The sequence below is a fragment of the Fringilla coelebs genome (assembly GCF_963513975.1).
Source record: "Fringilla coelebs genome assembly, chromosome: 7".
In the NCBI taxonomy this organism is placed as follows: Eukaryota; Metazoa; Chordata; class Aves; order Passeriformes; family Fringillidae; genus Fringilla; species Fringilla coelebs.
Genome location: NC_140035.1, coordinates 33,696,293 through 33,715,053, shown reverse-complemented (window position 1 = coordinate 33,715,053; position 18,761 = coordinate 33,696,293). Strand labels below are relative to the sequence as shown.

At 44.4% G+C, this 18,761-nt stretch overlaps 1 protein-coding gene across 1 annotated transcript in view; it reads right to left on the bottom strand.

The window, feature by feature from the left end:
• The window catches only part of UNC80 (unc-80 homolog, NALCN channel complex subunit), a gene marked incomplete at both ends in the record, with an annotated part of 122,590 nt that overhangs the window by 18,889 nt on the left and 84,940 nt on the right, over nt 1-18,761 (bottom strand). The window contains 10 exons of the mRNA XM_084209398.1: nt 1,712-1,837; nt 4,519-4,642; nt 7,317-7,517; nt 10,929-11,147; nt 11,462-11,497; nt 13,590-13,682; nt 13,884-14,054; nt 14,636-14,732; nt 16,340-16,478; nt 17,128-17,262. Of these exons, the coding sequence (XP_084065524.1) occupies nt 1,712-1,837; nt 4,519-4,642; nt 7,317-7,517; nt 10,929-11,147; nt 11,462-11,497; nt 13,590-13,682; nt 13,884-14,054; nt 14,636-14,732; nt 16,340-16,478; nt 17,128-17,262 (1,341 nt within the window). The remainder of the gene's footprint in view (nt 1-1,711; nt 1,838-4,518; nt 4,643-7,316; nt 7,518-10,928; nt 11,148-11,461; nt 11,498-13,589; nt 13,683-13,883; nt 14,055-14,635; nt 14,733-16,339; nt 16,479-17,127; nt 17,263-18,761) is intronic.

Sequence of the window (18,761 nt, the reverse complement as noted above, 5' to 3'; positions counted from 1 at the left end):
GAGATGCCCTCAGACCACTCAGTCAGGAGTAAAGGGAATTCACAGGGTAACACAGGGATCACCTGCTCGTTTCATAGCCGAACATAAGAAGCCCAATTATCATTAACAGAATGAGATGTATCCCACAGGAGTCAGCTGAGTGCTAGTCCTGAGCTCTGCACTGCTGTCAGTGGTACCAGGATCTGACACAGAGAATAAAAAAAGGAACAGAGGAAACTGCGCAAATGACATTATCTAAATAGTCTCCTGCCCGAACATGGAGGATATTCCCAAAACATATTTTTGTTCTGCCTCACTTTGTGCTGCCCTATCATCCTCCCTGAGACAAAGAATGAACTCCTGAAAAATAAACAAAATGCGTGTTTACTTCTTGACACACATTCAAGCTTAAATTGAAAGGTCTTTCACCTTCTTTTAGAGGAGGTAATCCAGCTGGCTGTCACTAGAACCTTTGCTCATTTACAACATCCCAGTTGCTACAGACTTAGCTGTGAAATGCAACTGAACCTTGCAACTCCTCAAGCTTGCAGACCTGGGCTGAGAAATTCTAGGAGATGTTTTCTGATGGGGTGTGAAGTATTTCTGCTTTGTATTCTGCTGGAATACAGCCGGGAATTATGACTCGTGTTTTTCCTGACATGCTTGGTTTTCATTACATTTAAGCCCACAAACAAGTGAACAGGGAAAAGAGCATAATAAATATTCCCCATAATAAAAAAAATTATTAATTTGGTATATATTTTGGTTTTTTAGTAGATAATATTTCACAGCAGGTGAAAGTAGCCTTTTGTTTTCATCTGTTTTGATTAAAGAACCATTACCTCAGAGCTGGAAGAAATCTGTTCTCCTTCTGTGTCAGTTTGTACCAAAAAGTCCTTTTGTACCTCATGCTCTGAGGGACAGCTTTGTGTGTTGGTCCCTGCAAGCCTTCCTCCCCAAGCCACCCTGCTCCTCAGAAATACCTGCCTAAGTATTCAACTGGATGTACCAATGCATATTTTAAAATGCAAGTTGGAGCTAGATAAGGAAATTTGTGACTTCTTTGGTCACCGTTCAGACTAATTTCATGCCAGTGGGGAAGGAAAGGGACACTGAGGCAGAAAGACTCTGTAAAAAGTTATAGTGCTGCTATGAGAAAGGAATAGCGGGGAAATTCTCCAAAAAGCCTGGAATATTTTTTTTTTAATTCTGGCAACAAGGATACCATTGCGTCAGCAGCTGAAAAGCCAAGTTGCCCTGCTTTTTGTGCTGGCACACTGTGTGACCAGCTCAGCTAAGAGCAGAAGAGCACAAACTCCACTCTCAGTTACACACATGGTCCCACAGGAAGACAGGAAGGGTTGCATGGATGTGACCCTAGCCATGGCCCATCCTCCTGTGGCAGAAGTCTTACTCTAACTCCTTAGATCCTGCAGAGAATCCTGACCTGCCTGTCAGAGCCTTACACAGCATCCATCAGCCAAACTCCCTGGACTTCAATGGCAGTGTTAAGCTGATGGATGCTTGCTGTAGACTTGGCCCCAACAGATGAGTTCTGAGCTCAGTTCAAGCCTTCAGAAAGAAGGGAGAATTTACATGTCGCTTCTCGTTAATTTTTGATGCACGTTCCACAGTTTTTGCCCAGCTTTTGCAGAAAGCAAACAGAGCACTGATGAGTTGGTGCCTCAACCAGAAGCTCTAGAGGCCTGGCCGTGGGCCAGGGCAGACACACCTGTATCTGCAATGCTACAAGCCGGACAACAGCTGTGCTGAAGGGCAGAGGTGGCGAGAGATAAGGGCTGAGATGAAGAAGGGGTAATCCGTCAGCCACACTGGAGGGTCCTACCACTCCCATCACCTGCAATACAAACAGAGCACATCACCACAACTGGCTACTTACAGTTTCATCCATGCCATATCCTCCAACGTCAGTGAAATGGAGGTGCCTTTCATTGAGCACTGAGTTGGGGTGGATCTAGCAGAACCAGCCCCCCCAGTGGTCCTTGCAGGAGCTGGGGCCAGTGAGGAGACGGTGTTCTAGCAGGGAAAGGGAGGGGAAAAGAGGGAAACCAGCATGGATGGGAGGAGTGCACAGGGAACTCGGTACATTTATAAATGTACCCAGTACCAGCCCTGAATGACCAGCACTGGACTGGTGGAACAGCTAGAGTTGGAGGATATGTCATTTGACAACTGTAACAAATAAAAATCTGTCATCAAAGCAAAAATTCTGCATTGAAAGTGGACATCTTTTCCCTTCCCTTGCTTGAAAAATAATGTCCTAAGTCTGACCCAAGCCAGGTTTTGTACAATGTTCAGATTCCTCTCAAGCACAGCCTGTTTTGGGGAACTCTAAGCATGATTCCTCTCAGATGACTGACCCCAGATGTCTGAAGCAGAGTCACCTGCATGTGGCCTGGTTGTCTGCAGCTCCTTGAATAATCACCACAGGGAAACAGCACTTCTAGGGGAGAATTATTTGTACTGTCTGTGATGTGTGCCTCAGGAAGAATTAAATCACAGGCCTGCATATGCCTGTTTCTCACCATGACCAGACACATCTAGATGACAGGAACAGGGAGAAGGTACCTGGCAGACACCTAAGCTTATGGGAGATGAAAGCATGCTTCTTGTCCAAATTCAGCCAGGGGAAAAAGGCAGTAACCAGTTTTTTGCCAGAAAACCAAAGGACAATTTAGAAGGAAAAGTCAGAGCTCCTTCTTTACATCACTATGGATTATCATTGAGATATTTCCCCACCTTCCTGGCTGATTGATTTTTGGGCTTTGTGCTCTACACATGATACACACCAGGCAGTCAGTTCTCCCACAGCTCCCAGTGCAACAAGGTAAAATACTTGTAGCAGTATGTGTTCCTGGTAGCTCTGCCTGGTGTTCCCAGCCAGCAGAACATAAGCACAGGGACTGCACATCAGCACTGCAGAGCTTTCTGCTATTTTTAGAGCACTGGCTATTTCTTATTGTGAGCCCCTTGGAGAGCTCACTGGGGTGATTCCATCTGCCATGCCTGCTTGACAAACTGCAAGGCCATTCCAAACTCCTGCTTGAGCTAGCTGTGTAGCAACCCCCCCATGTAAGAGCTCTGAAGTAATCTGAGGGCCCAGATTTGCATTAATGCCAGGTAGCTGCTACCTCTGCTTGGACGAGGAAGAAGTCTTATGGACTCTGACATTTTGGAGCTTCCCCGCCCTTGCAGCAATGAGCGCTGAATTGACTTGAAGGACAGGAGCCTGGCAAAACCTGACATTGCATTTTAGCTAATGATCATTGTTTTTAAAGGCCCTCAGAGCACTGGTGAATCCTGAAATGTTTTTGGTGGGCTGCAAGATAAGGTTATAACATTTATGCTCTAAGGAGAAAATGTTATAAAACCCAATAACAGGAAAATTCTAGTGCAGCCTTTCCCCCCTAATTAATATTTTTGCATATGGAATGAAAGCATGCTTGTTTGCCCAAGTGGCTGGAGTTACATGGATATCAAAGTGGGGACTTGTCCCTAGTGCAACAGCTGCAGAAACACTATGGCCTGTCACTGAATAACCAGGCAAACTCTGTCCATATCACTTGTCTGCTGCAACACTCTCAGGTGTCACTGCTATATTTTCTGAAAAATCCCTTTGCCAGGATTTCTTCTCCTGGGAAGCTGAGAAGCCTCAGAGAAAAATGTAAATTATCTGATTGCTTCTCCTGTGTTTGTCTGCTTTGGAATGTGGTCTGGACATTGTTTACCAGCAGGTGAATGTTTGATTGGTTTCATGTGAATTGTTTTTGCTTAATGACCAATCACCGTCAGCTGTGTGGGACTCTGAGGAGTCAGTCACAGGTTTTTATTATTCATTCTTGTTTAGCCTTCTGTCCTGTATCCTTTCTCCTTCTTTAGTATAGTTTTAGTAGGAGAGGACAGAATATGATATAATAATAAATCAGCCTTCTGAGAACATGGAGTCAGATTCTCATCTCTCACCTCATCCTGGGGACCTCACAAACACCACACTTAGGGGCATAAACTTTCCTAAGAGAGGGATCTGAATATTGTACAGTGCAAACCCGTACTAGATCAAGCCAGGGACATTACAAATAGCGGAGTCAATTCACCTTGCAAACCCTTCTGGCCTCTGACAGAGCCACCAGGGCCCTCCCCACTGGGGACGGTAGGTATCCCCAGTGCCCCCTCTCCCCGTCTCTACCAGGTGTGTGCAGTCTCCACCACCCCACTCTCCAACTTGCAGCCCTCAGCTCTCAGCTCAGTCTGGCAAAGGTGGATCTTCAAAGTGGTGCGTGGGAAGGGATGGAGAAGAAACCGCCCGACCGCTGCTGTCGGTCACGGTATCTCCCCATGCACCACTTCAAAAATGAACCTTCCTGTCTCTGGTGTCACCTGCAGAGTCCCCTTGTGAGGGGTAAAGGGGACAAAATGACAGGAATGGGAATAAACTGTCATCTTCAGTCCAGAGAAACCAACAGCAGGGGGGAAGGAAGGTTTAGCAAAGGTTCATGGGGTTGCCACTCGGCTACTCACCAGATTGACACAGACATTGATCAGAGACCTAAGGTGAGGCAGGAAGGATATGATAGGCTGCCTCTGAAGTGTCAAACAAACCCCTTCAATCAAACTGCTGGCAGGCTCCCACTCAACCTGGCGCCTGCAATACAACAGTAGGTGCCATTAGCCGCGGGCTCCTGCCCCCCACCAGACGCCCAGACACGGCGACCGACACACAGTGACAGACGTGTCACACAGCCACGATGGGTGTCCGGCAGCAGCACGGAGTGCCCGCGGGGAGGCAGAGCGCTGCTCCGGGGGGCACAGAGGCACAGAGCACAGCGCGGAGACGAGAGACGCCGAGCAGCGGGCCGGGGCTGCCCACACACAGCCCTCCCCTCAGGGCAGCAGCAGCAGCGGGGCCGGAGCTCAGCTCAGCTCACTGCCGGCGCTTCCCTGCCGCTGAGGAGGGAGCCCACACGGCGGCCTCAGGTGTGGGGAAAGGCACAGAGCAGAGACGAGAGACGCGGCACAGCGGCCTGGGGCTGCCCAGCACAGCCTTCCCCTCAGGGCAGGAGCTGCTCTCACTCCCTGGTGCTTCCCTGCCGCTGAGGAGGGAGCCCACAGAGCGGCCTCAGGTGTGGGGAAAGGCAGAGAGCACGGAGCAGAGACGAGAGACGGGGCACAGCGGCCTGGGGCTGCCCACACACAGCCTTCCCCTCAGGGCCGGAGCTCAGCTCACTCCCTGGTGCTTCCCTGCCTCTGAGGAGGGAGCCCACACGGCGGCCTCAGGTGTGGGGAAAGGCACAGAGCAGAGACGAGAGACGCGGCACAGCGGCCTGGGGCTGCCTACACACAGCCTTCCCCTCAGGGAAGGAGCTGCTCTCACTCCCGGCGCTTCCCGGCCGCTGAAGAGGGAGCCCACAGAGCGGCCTCAGGTGTGTCTGTGTGGGGAAAGGTCTGCCGTGCCGAGACCATGCACTCCATCTCGTGTGGGTCGGGGATGTTCCCGCCGGCAGGAACAAACCCCATCAGCCTGAGTGCCCTCTGTGGGATCCTCTGCAGCTCCTCTGTGTCACTCCCAGACACGCTGCCCTAAATGTAAACTAGCCCAGCTGTATAACCTTCATCTCCACCTCCTGCAGCAGCACCAAAGTCCTTCATTCCAGGATCCTTTCTTCCCTGACACTTTGCTTTCTTCATCAAAACAAAATTTAGGGATTATGCCAGATGCTGAAAGGATTTCCCTTCCTAATCATAAGCATAGGTAACATCAAAGTGGTTCCCCCCCTTCATCTCAGGGCCTGACTCTCTGCAGGCATTGTGGTTCACAAGCCAGCATCTGACTGCATTTACTGGCACAGAAAGACAAAAGCTGGCACAGCTTGCTAGCTCAAGCCTTAAACAATATCCCAGTCAAGCTCTTCAGGTGACTTCTCAGAGCCACACAGGGAATCAAGTGTTTGCTATGCAAGCTCTTCTCCAGACCAACATAAATCTCACCTTTGTGCATCCACTGTCACTAAACCCCCAGAACAGAGGTTTGTTCTGGTTCTCACACACCCACTGATTCCAGCAGGCACTGGGTTTGGAGTGGGGTGCCCACAGGAGGCAGTGTGTAAGATTTTGAGGGATGGCTCCTGGGCTCCTGCACCCAAACCCATCCCAAAGAGACTGCCTGACTCAGTGATGCCCAAATCTAATTACTGCATTTGGTCCAGTGGCTTTGCTGTCTTTTTGTGGACAAAAGAGTAATTTAAGCCAAGCATAGGTACAGGAAAGAGAGAGAATATGAAAGGAATTTTAATTTATGGACATCCATTCAGCTTACAGAAGGAAGAAAGATTTTCAGAAACAGAAATCCCTGTCTGCCTTTGAGGCAGAAGAAAGTATGAGTGGGGAAAGAAGGAATGAATGAGAAGCAGACAAGACATGGCAAAGAATCAAACCAACAGGACTGAGAAGCACGAAAATTTCTGCCTCTGAATTCCCGAGAAAGGTGGAGTTTTTTGAAGCAGGTTAGCCAAAGAAAAGGATAGTGATGCCAGAAAGAAGATATCACCTCCCTATTATTGTTCCATCTTTGATTCCTACTGGGACATAATTCTGATGTTCTCTAACATGATTTGGCTTCTCAGCTGAGACTGCCAATGAAGTGCCATTCAAACAGTTGAGAACATGTGCCCGTGAGGGTGACTGAAACCAAGGCCTCTTTTTACTCAGATCACTGGAAAATTCACAGTTCTGAGTGATTTTATACCACCCAGACTGGATTTGTACCACTGCCCCCAATCAGTGATGCTCCCCAGTCAATACTTCTTGAAGTTGCCAAAGCCTGTACGTACCATAATGCCACTGTGTGATCTACCAGGCTTCCACTAGGCATGGACCTGAAGCAGCTGAGGCAGTTCTTTGCCTTTTACTAGGGAGCAATCAGAATCTACTGCATAGCTCCTGACCATTTTTGTCTTTACAGAGGACATAACAGTATTGCCATGCTAGAAATACTCTTACTACTGTCTAACTTTCCATTAAAAAACTCACAGCAGAAGTTAATTAAAAGGGCAGTGAGATGGGAAAAAATCTGAAGACTTCTTTTCAGGAAATAAAAATGATGTTTCTGGAAGCTCTCGCTTTAGCTCTTAATAAGCACGCTGCTACCAGAAGACACAACAAAAACATCAACATAAACACACTTACAGAGATAAAAACACCTGTAATTTTCTGGTATGTTGTAAAGGCTCACTGCAACATGACAGCAGATGACGTACCCACACTTCAAGGCTTGCAACATCAGAAACGGACCCCAGAGGGTTTCTGGAGTACCTGCTCACCTCAGAGTAGGCATCTTGTGAATTTTATTGAACATACGATCCAATCTCTTTAGGATGAGGATCAGGGCAGGTCTCACCGCCTCGGCTGTCCAGTCGGTGATGGGCAGCATCTCCATGATGTAGCGCCGGAGCCCGCGGCTCTCCATGGTCTGCGTGTCGTAAGGAGCCAGCTTCAGCAGGGAGTGAGCGATTTCTGCCAGCCTGAAACCACGGGGCATCGGGAGAAAAGTAAATACAACCTCCATTCCTGGGTCCATTCTTTTGCTCCTTTTCTGCCAAGGTCGGGATTCAATAGCAAGGTGGTATTTCTGCTTGGGACTCAGATGTTTATTAGTTCTTATCTGTGTTACAGTCCTACAAGTCATGAGTTCTACACAACTTCCCTCTAACAAAGTAAAAATGGAGCCACATCTCTTTCTCTACAAGGCCTTTCAAGGATAAACTATCCATTTAAGAAATGACACCTAAATTATTTTTACTTTTAACCCAATAGCCAACCACCCATGCCCACAATGCTGATTTTTTTTTTAATCCAGTTACACAATACCACCCAAATCCAAAAAGAAGAAGGTGAAGAAGAAGGTAAAGAAGAAGGACCAGCCTCTATAGGAATGTGCCCCCTGCTGACAGTGACAAAACTATCCTTTGTCCCTCAAAAAGGAAAGAAGCCCAGAAGTTTCTCTCCTCCATTAGGTGAAAAAGGCACCTCATAGGCCTAGGGGACTTCACCTCAAACTTAAGGATAGCTAATTGGACAGGAGCCAAAACGTCCCACCTGAGCAATTCACTAGAAAAAGAAGAGAACAAAGAAACTAATTGCTTTTGTGAAGTGTTTTACCAGGAGCAAGAACCTTTTGCACCTAGATCAGTTTTTTTCTGTAAGGAGTTTGTTATTTTGCCTTTTATTAAAACATTTTATTTCCAACACTGCAACAAAAGCCATCCTGCTGATTTTATGCCTCCAAAGGTAGCTGAACTATCTTGGGTGAGAAACAGACCTCCAAGAGCTTATGAGACCTAGCTCGAATAAGCTCCTATTACTAGCCTCCACCTTAAACCCTTCATCATGCTTTATATATGTTACTATATTCTAAAACCTTAAACTCTTAGGTTTTCCACCATGTGATGTTACACACATCTATTCAAACTCCACACCCACAATCCCAGTTCTATCATTCAGTTTTGGAAGCCTTCTCCACAGCCTCAGGTCAAATGCAGTGTTCCTTTGGGGGTTGGTGTCTCTCAAGCACAGACAGTCTAAAATTCTCAGTATACAGTGTTCCAATATTTCTACACACATGCCAATGAACTAGCATATAAATATTCAGAAGCCTAATGGAAAGAAAATGGTGTAAAAGTCAAATGTGCTGCTATTTAAACTCTTAGATCTGCTACCACAGTTCTGGTCTGTTAAGACTGTTTTGCTGGAATCACTGTTTATATTTAAGAACACGTGAATGGTCTAAATATTACTTTTACACTGACATTAAATGCACCAAGGGAACATCAGGAATCACAGATTTGTGCAGCTAAAACCAAAGTACCTGTGCTGGCAGGAAGACTACAACATTGCAAATGCCTGTGAGACACAGACTCAACATCACCTGTTTGTCAGTTAATGAGCGATTTGGTTTTGTTCTGTCCTTGTTTTTCAGCATTACCACTTTAGGAAGTATCACTGTGCGATTTTCAGGTGTTAGGTTTTAAAAATAAATGTCCATAGGTTTGCACAACATGTCCTTTGTAGGACTGCTCCCTGCAGTTTTTGTTTGTTTCTCCTAACACCTCTACAGATTGTGTTGCTGTTGATTTTTTCCACTATCCCAGATGGCCTTGCTGATGGCATTTTTTTGTGTTGACTGTGAAATATCATGGCAGCATTTCACTTACACTTGCAGTTTGATGAAAATCTACTGAAATGCTTGGATATTTGTGGTAAGCAAAGACCAGAAATAAACCATGAAACATCAACAGACTTTGTATTGGATGATTACAGTACAATCCTGTCCATATTGTGGGGGCATTTTCTGAAATGCATCCAGCTAATGGAACATATTTCTATTCTCTTTATAATCTGCCTAGTAATATCAAGGGCAACAAGTTCCTCAGATTAACCAAAAGTGGTATAAAATTCAGTTTTTATCCAGTATTTCTCTATTATTCCTTTTCTTAAACTGCTTTGTCCTACTATGAAGTAGCTCTGCTTTCTTAAGTGCTGTGAAATTTAAAATTATCATATAATTAAGCTTCTTGCCAGCAATACAGTATCAGTTTCATGCAAAGATATATAAAAACTTCTTTATGCATTATAAAGTGTGAGATACATTTCAACCAACTTGAAACATGAATCTCAATTAATCTGCTAGCTCCTTCCTAGCAGAAACAAGCACCCTGGGAAATTTTTATCTTCCTGATATACTGGGATAAACAGTTGGATGCATATCTTCCTTTCCACTGGGTGCAAAAAGATCTTTATGACTTTTAAATGGCTAAAATTGGGTGAGATGAATGCTGTCTGATGTGACTAGCATATTATCCAGTTTTCTGAAGCCTCTGAAATGGCACCTGTCAGCCTCCCAAGACGATGACTGTCACATCACGTTCTGATCAACCTGCTCTCCATGTAGAACTGTGTTTGTCCTACAGTGGTTCAATCCTGTCAGTCATGTCACTGATACTTAGGAATTTATGTAAGGATCGAGATATGTTGCTTTTATTTAGAGATAACTATGATTAAGCATTTTAGGTCAGAACCCTGACAAAGCAGCTATTTCCAGCACTTTCCAGGAGACTTAAAAGAATCAGAGCACAACTCATTATCTGCTGTAAATCAATGTCAGCTTTACTGCTATAACCTCTGACCATGGCAGTCAGAGGTTTTCTCTCTTGAAAAGAGAGCAGTATTTGCCAGCTGCTAGAGTAAATTAAAAACTGACAAAACAATCAGATCTATTCCCTCTTGTCCCAGTTATTGCTTCCCAGTAGCAATTGATATTATTTTGTGTTTACCATGAACAACAAACTCAGAGAATCAGGCCCTAAGTGCTAGGAGGCCCTACCCCCAACTTCTTCCAGGTCAGCACCATGTGAAACCATTTGCAGTGAGCATCCAACCTGTGACCTGGACTCAGTGCAGCACTTCAGGAAGAGACTTGTGCATCTGCTGCATCACATGCTGAGGTGCTGGACCTGTGAATGCCCTCTGTCCCGTCCTTCCCTGTATTTCAGGCACTTAGAAAGTGGCTGTTGTGCTTTTCTTGCTTGTGAGCTGCTGGCTCTGATGCACAGTGCCACTGGAGAGGATAAATGTTGTATTCAACCAGGTAGGCAGCTTCCCCAGCCCTTGCCCTGCACAGACAGACTTATCTTGTCCTGATACATCAGAGGGAGCTGTTTCAGATGGGGGTCAGAAAGAGACCAGAGGAAAGTTTAGGAAACCTTCTTTATACACAAGCAGCATCAGTACAATCTAAGGAACATCCAAAACAGCCTCTGCATGTTTCAGACAAAAGCATGCAACTACACAACCAAAAAGCGATTCCATCTGCTATTATGAAAAAGAAAGGAATCCCCCTGAGATGAACAAGTAAAAGCAGAATGCCTGTGGAATACCTCATGTGGGACTTCACATCCAGCAGCTCCAGAGAAGTCACTCGGGGCTCACCAGCCAGATTCTGCAAAATCTTCAGCCTCGGACCGCAGTGCTTGTAGAACTCTGTGCAGATATTCAGCAACGACTCCCGGGGTCTCCTGAACTCCTCTCTGGCAATTCTTTCATCCAGCTCCTCTCGGGGAAGACCCTGGCCCTCCTCCATTAAGTGAAGGTTCTCCCTGGAGGATACAAAGTAAGACACAGTAGAGAGTGTTATATGCTGTGGATCATCAGGGATAGATTACAACAACCTTTTCATCTTCTTTTTGAAACAGATGCTTTCCTCTGCAATTGAAAGAAAGGTAGTTGCATCTGCAATCGAGAAACAAAAAAAGGGAAGTTATAATCTTCAAAATCTTGCTAAAAATGTAAATATTTTCTGCAGCAACTATCTTTTGATACCTTCCCTGAAAAATGGCTGCCTGTCACAGCAACCATGTGTGGGACTGTTTCATCAGACATCAGAGGAGACTGGGATAAAATTTTACTGTACCTGATAAAGTGTAGTTTGGCTCCCTGTTCTGGGTACCTGGGAAAACAGAAACAGTGAGGTTGCAAACAGCAACTTAGTAGTGCCTAGACTTGCCTTTCAAGAAGAAAGTGACACTGTTCTAGCCCAGAAGTTTATGCACCATGGGCAGGATGGTATCTTGAGTCACTGGAACAATGCCTACACATAGTTACTGACCACAGTGAATTGCCTTCATCTCCCAACTTCCATCAAAAAAACATATTCCTAGAGTTATTGGCCTTTTTCTGAAAGGAAAAATTCAGACTTGAAAACCATAGCTCTCTTCAAGTGATTTCTCTTAGTGATTTTCACCCCAGTGCTCAGTCTCTTTCATAAAACCAGAGGTCACCAAGTGAAAAGAATGCCTCAGAGTGGGTTTGGTTGGGTTTTTTGGGGGGTTTTTTGGGGGGGTTTTTTTGGTTGTTGTTTTTTTTTTGTTGTTGTTGTTGTTTTGTTTTGTTTTATTGCAATTTTCTCTTGTTACTTCTTTTTGAGAAAGCATTAATAGACCCTGCACCGCTTGGCTACCATGTCCAAGGCTTGAACAGTAATCATTGTAACATAGTGAGACTCCTGCTGTTGCTAGCAGATGTCTGTTGCAATGATAACAGAAGAAACAAGTGCAGGAAACCCAGAGCAGTTCAGAAATATTTTGGCTCAGAGGCTGAATGTCTGATAATGAGAAAAATCTGGAAATATAAGTCAGGATGCCTGAGTCACACTGCACTGGGAATGTCTACATTGTCTGTCAGCAGAGACATATTAACTGCTCTCCAAAATCAGCAGATAGGAAATAAAGTACTACTTTTCATTACACCTTATTTTCCTTAGACTGAGCAATCTTGCAAATGAAGTAAATGGCATACGCCCACTTCGGACTTTAGCATGTCTGGTTTATCCGCTGGTTTGTCATGTCTGGAGCTTCTCTGCTTCTCACATCAGGGATTGAAAGTCAAAGCCATGTTTTAACCATCACTGAATAGATTTTAGAGAATAACAGACTCATGCCAGGAGTTACCAACCAAGACATGTACCCATTTAGAAACTGATACAATAACCCTTTGATGATCCATGCAGAAATTGATTTCTAAATCCCTTAAATTAAAAAAAAAAGGTAGTAAATTGGAAAACTCCAGAAAAACAGCTACCTCAGCTTTTGCTAGGCTATAATTCCATTCCAGGTCAGCACAAACATTCAGATTTCTAGCACACTAAGGCATAGTCTGGCCAGGAGAAGGCAGGGATGCCTGCTGCAAAAAAAACTTCACAATCCCAAATGCTTGTAGGTGGATGAATCCCTTCCTCTATGACCAAGTAAATTGTCAGTGGCCTTGTCTAATTTGCAGCAGCCTAACTGGAATGGCCATTATGGGCCAAGGAGCAGAATTACAGTTCACTGGTGCCACGTCCTTCTTTGTTTCCTTCTTCTGTGAGAAAGTTCTTTGGTGTTTTGTTTTGTTGGGGTTTGGGGTTTTTATTTAAGAAGGACAAGAATATTTCCAGGCATTCTTTTGACTTCTCTCAAGCTGTCAATTACCCTTCCTCTGCTATCTGTTACTGCAAAAAAACTCCAGAACAATGTTGAGGAAAGACATCACAGGGAATGTACAAGAAAATGGTAAAGGGACCAAAATAAAACTAGAGGAGGTGCCAGTGTCTGAGAGACTCAACTGATAGGCAGTTTGTGTTTGTACCGGTGTTCAGCCCCTTAGAACAAGGCCAGAAGGAGCTGACCCTTCTGCTGGCCAAGCATGCTCTGCCCACTGGTCACTTTGACACTGGACTCAGCAGGAAGCAAAGCAGAGAATGAGAGAGCTTCAGCAACATACTTCTAGAGGGCAGAAAGGGGAATGAATCATTTAGGATGTGTGTCCTCCATTTTGATACTCTGGTCTTCTGTGGTTTTAAATTAGGAATCCTAGTCCTGGGCATTTTGGTTATCATCAGAAATGCAGTCCTGGGGAATGTGCTCTTTGGATGTGACTGTTTTCTCCCACAGTGTACCCAGTGCACTCCCTCAAGCTGTCTGAGGCCAAGCCCTCTGAGCAAACCCAAAAAACAAAACAAACAAAACCGTTGCAGAAAATGAAAAGAGAAAGAAGAGCCTTACCTGGTGTTCACACCTGCTGACATGGTGTGGTTTGCCGTTGTGGTCCCTTTATGGCCTTGGTCACATCGACTCATCTGTGGGGCTGTCATAGGCCTGGCAGAGAGAAGGAGAACAGGACACTACACATTAAATCTGACAAGCACACAGAAATTCTGCTTTTCCTCTGAGAACTTGCACTAATTTTACCAAGTCTGAAAAACTGAAGCTAGTCTGCATGCTGTGGCCTCCTGGGCACTCCCTGTCCCTGCACAGACAAGCAAATGCAGGCTCAGCCCCTTGGCCCACACGTGTTACCTGGTGAGAACTTCTACACTGTACAGGAGGGCTTGCAAAGAGGTGGCAAGGGCGCCCATGGAAGCAATCTCCTCACGAGCTGCTGTCCCTGTGTCCACCTGAGAGGTCTGGCGCTTCAGCTTCTGCAAGTAACAGGGAACCAGAGCTTCCAGGACCATCAGCATCTGGAGGCTGGGAAAATAACAATTCTTGTCTGTTTTATCTTGTCATTCCTGAACTCACGTCATCTATCTATCTGAAGACCCAGGTTTCTATCTGAAGACCCTAGATCTGTGACTAGGCAACGATTTCATTGCTTCCCACTAGAAGTCTTGAGCCAAAGAAACAATTGGATTAGGAATTTCAGGGGGAAACTAGATGATGCATAAAACAATAATAACAATAATTATAACAACATTATTATTATTAATAATAATAATATTAATAATAATAACAACAATAATAACAAGAATTATAATAATAACACCCCCGGAATTTTCAGGTACCTTCCAAATACGTCATCCATTTGCTAACAACTATTTTCCCTTCCAAAGATTCTTTTCTTCCCTGACTCCCTCTTACAAACTAACAGATGTACTTTGGAGCTGGTGTTACCCCTAGGAAGGGGTAACAGGGAGGGGCTTGGCCTCAGAGAGGCCCCACACTTGGAATTCTTTATCCTCTGCCTCTGTTTGCCAGCGTTGCTGTCACATACCATATGCAGCTTTCATGCCTTTTCTGAGTGTGCACAAATCAAGACAACAGATTTTCACCTTCTGAATGACTCAGGAGCATAAGCCACCACTGTCACACACAGCTTGATGGCTTCACTGATGGAAAAGGTCAGATCTTCATTCCCATAGCAGAAGTCTGAGGGAGTAAAGCAAAATGAGAGGACTATCACACAATCATACAAAGTATGAAAGGAGCTAACACATTTCCTTTCCCCCTCTCCTCTTGCTTGCTGTTCATGTTAACAATGCCCAATATGCTTTTGGACAGATAAAAATCTGTCTCTGTAAAAGAAACATATGCTGCACTCCTACTTGAACCCTACTGCCCAGGAACTCAGTAGATGAAGCAGCTCTGAGCAGGTCACCTGCTGCTGAGCAAAATACCTGCAGAGCCCGGCTTCAAACATCACCCATCAAAAGCTAAGTCTTAAGCTCATATATGGCAAAGACACATGTCAAATTAATGATAATTTTAATGCTCCCTGTGCTTTTTCTTAGATGTTCCAACTGCACAAAAAGTGATGCTGATGCACCACTGATGGCAGAAGGCAGTTTTATATCTCAAAAATCAAGCTCCTTTTATACTCATAGCCACAGGGGTGCCAGCACAGAAGTGACTCTGTTTTGCTGGTAATTTCAGAAAAAGGTTTCAAAAGCACTTAAGTCACATACTACAAAAATCGCTTTGGGCATAGTTAGTTCTGGGCATTAAGAAACCAGAAAGAATAAAATCTGTACAAGAAGAATATTTTTAATAGAACTATAGTCCTGATTTCAGAAGTGACTTTGGGCAGGAGCCCAAGTCAAAGTTAAGGTCCTAAAATACGTAAATAATGATTCTGATCTTCATATGGAAGATACCAGACACACAACATACTCATCTACAGTCTCATCATCAATTCATGCTTGAGAATTTTCAGAGAAGTTTTTAATAGTTCTCCACAGAAACCTCCAAGATTTTATACAAATGTTTGGTACAATCCACAATGAGGAAGAAATATATTCTGTTTCTGTACCACTTTATATTAAAACTTTCTATGTAATAAAATCCCACTTTATTACAAAGCTTTAACTCTAAGGCCAGACAGGCTTCACAGTATATCAAGATAAAACAGTATTTGAGAGAAGTACAAATTTGGAAAACAAGTTGAAGATCCTTATAAAAATCAGCAAAAATCACAAAGCAGCCAAATTCTTAAATGCAGCATTGCGTGGATTACTATCAAGAGACAGAATGTCCTGGATACACCCTACAGCCATATATATATTCTGATTTATGATAAATCAACAGCCTCCCCAAAAGCTCAGCACTGCTGGATGTCTGAATTGCATCCATCATCATCTGCTAGTCACAGTCTGCCCACAGGAGAGGATGCTTTTGTTTCCTGTCCATGTGGAGCAGAGCAGAGGATGACACTGATCCTGTCAGCATAATACGGTTTATCAGGCATCTGCATTCTTCACTCACACGTTAAAATTCAAAATGCCAGAGGCTAGTCTCAGACTAGAAGGCTTTAAGCAGGGAAAGTAGCTTTGCAATAAAATTAATAATTCCCCTCCTGCAGAAAATATCAAAAGGATTATGGTGATACAGCCAGTCTTAAAAGCCCCACAAGGCACAGGAAACAGATAGGACATTCCTAAAGAAGAGAAGGGCTCTGAAGAAATCATGCTGCATAAAATGTCTGTTGAATCAATAAACAATAAACCAGAATTAGTGAATAAAGGGTGCTTTGCTATTACCTAACGACTTGAGAGGCTTTTCTGCTTTCACCAGCTCTAAGATGTCCAAAATGTCTGGAGTATCTCCCTCCAAAGACTGCAGCAGGTCAAACAGGCACTGAGCTGACACTCCTTTGCTGGTACCATTGTTTGTAGCATCCTGTTCCAACAAGAGACATTAGTGTCATCCCAAGAATGTTTATCTGGAGGTGTGGACAACCTTTCAACAAAGGGTCCACATGGAGTTCAAGAACTCATTGCTTTAAACCAGTGAGCCTTGACTGGCTCAACAGACTGATACTACAGTGGGAGCAGGATCTGAAAACTGCACACAGATCTTTACTGCCATGTGGAGGACAAAGATAGGTGTGCTGACTTCAAATTAGGATCCCATTAACAGGTCTAAAATGTTAGAACATCATTAATGAATATTTCAAAACATGACTAATCTAGTCTTAGACTTCACATGTGCTAAAACTTGGTATTAAGCCTTTAATTCCTATTGCTGGATTCTAAGAAGGGATTTGCATTTAAAGAGTTATAAGCCATTATAACTCTTTAAATAGCCATGTAAGTCCTTTTATAAAATATTTATACACAGAAATTTAAAGTGAGATCACATTTACTGGCCTGGACACCAGCAGGCTGCCATCTCAGCACCCTGCTCCATCAAGTGACTCACAGAAGCGTGGAGAAATAAATCTGGACCTGGTTCTGTGCAGCACCCAGTGCTCTCTGCCTGTGACCTCTGATGGGGGGTTGCTGCACTCACAGGCCTCCCCCCAGACAGGAGGATGGCTCTGACTCACAGGGAACTCCAGGAGAGGGGCCACACTGGCAAAGAGCTGCAGGATGAAGGGCTTGCGGTGCAGGACGTAGAACTGGCGGCACGCAAACTCGATGGCCTGGCGCAGCTGCGGGTTGCTCTCGTAGTCAGAGTACACCTGGGCACAGGGAAAAGGACATGGAGGCTCTGCTCCAGCTCTTCACCTCCTGAGCCCAGCCTGGACCAACTTCAGCACTGGCATTCCTGATAGGTTTGTCTAACACACTGTTAAGGATGGAGACTGGACCCCTCCCTGGCAATGCATTTTGTGGTGTTTTGGGTTACAAGATGTGCCTGGCACTGTGTATTCCATTCCCACCTGTCAGAGGTGGGGCAGTTCTCTTCTGTTCTCTGGGCAGTTTTCTTTATCTCTTCCACAACCCATCCTCTCTCCAGGAGATCTCTGCTGTTCATGGCCAGTGAGTTTCCCTACATGGCTGATAAAATTCCATCATCCCATGGGGAGATGCTCTGCCCAGGGGAGGAGCCAAGCATTCCTACCTGGATACAATCTGACATGTGGAAAACCACAGCAGCCTTTGCCCACTGCATTCCCAGAGGAATCCTTCTCCACTGGATTCCCAGAGAATCCAGGCCCATGTCCACCAGCACTGGACCATCAGAGGAAAACTCCCCCCTTGTCCAGGATCCTGCTCCAGCAGAACCACAGTTGGCACTGCAGGAGGGCTGAGCCACCATGGAATGAGACTGGGGGGTCAGCTCCTGTTCTGACTCTGGCAGTGTTGTTTTGTATTACTGCATTTTTATTTCATTTTTATTTTCTTCCCTAATAAAGAACTGTTATTCCTATTCCCATATCTTTGCCTGAGAGCCTCTTTTCTTTGGAATTGCTTTTTTTACCTCCCAGAAGTGGTATTTTAATAATTCAGTAGTTGACAATAATTGAGGGTGAGGATAGGAAAGAATTACAAACTAAGTTCTCTCAATATGAAGTGATAATGAAGGGAGAATCCTTTGCAGGACTGAATGGTTACTGTTGAGAACCTCAAATTATGTTTTTAGGCTATTTTATTTCAAAATGTCTTGCTTCTCATTAATAGACCCATGCACTGCTTAACTGGATCCAATTCATACTTATTTAATCATGTAAGGCAGGATATCAGATGTTCCAGCTACCACAGAGCTTGTTTAGATAGCTAAAGTAATCACTGGGTCTAATTATTGCTCTCTGTTAACTATGTGAAAATGAACATGTATTGGGATTCTTTTTTTCTGTATTTGCATTATAGTATTAAATCTCTACTTAGATACTGCCTTTGAGCCCTACAGAAATAATCCTTTTTATGCTTAAAAGAACTATTTTTTATATTTTATTTTCAGTAGCTGTTTTTTTTTCAAGAATCAACAGGAAGAGGCCACTTGTTCATCTCGAAGTGAAGAGAAACTCCACCTCTGACACTTCCAATATTTGTCATCATTCACAAGAAAAGACAACCTGCAGTTTTTCATAAATGTTCTGAGTTATTTTCATACTGAAAAAGGGAATATAATTAAGTTTCAATTAGCAAATCCAGATATTTCAACTATTTCCCAAACTTCAGCCATCCCTGAAGCAAAACCATGGAGAGATGACAAGGTGCAAAAATTATGCAGAAA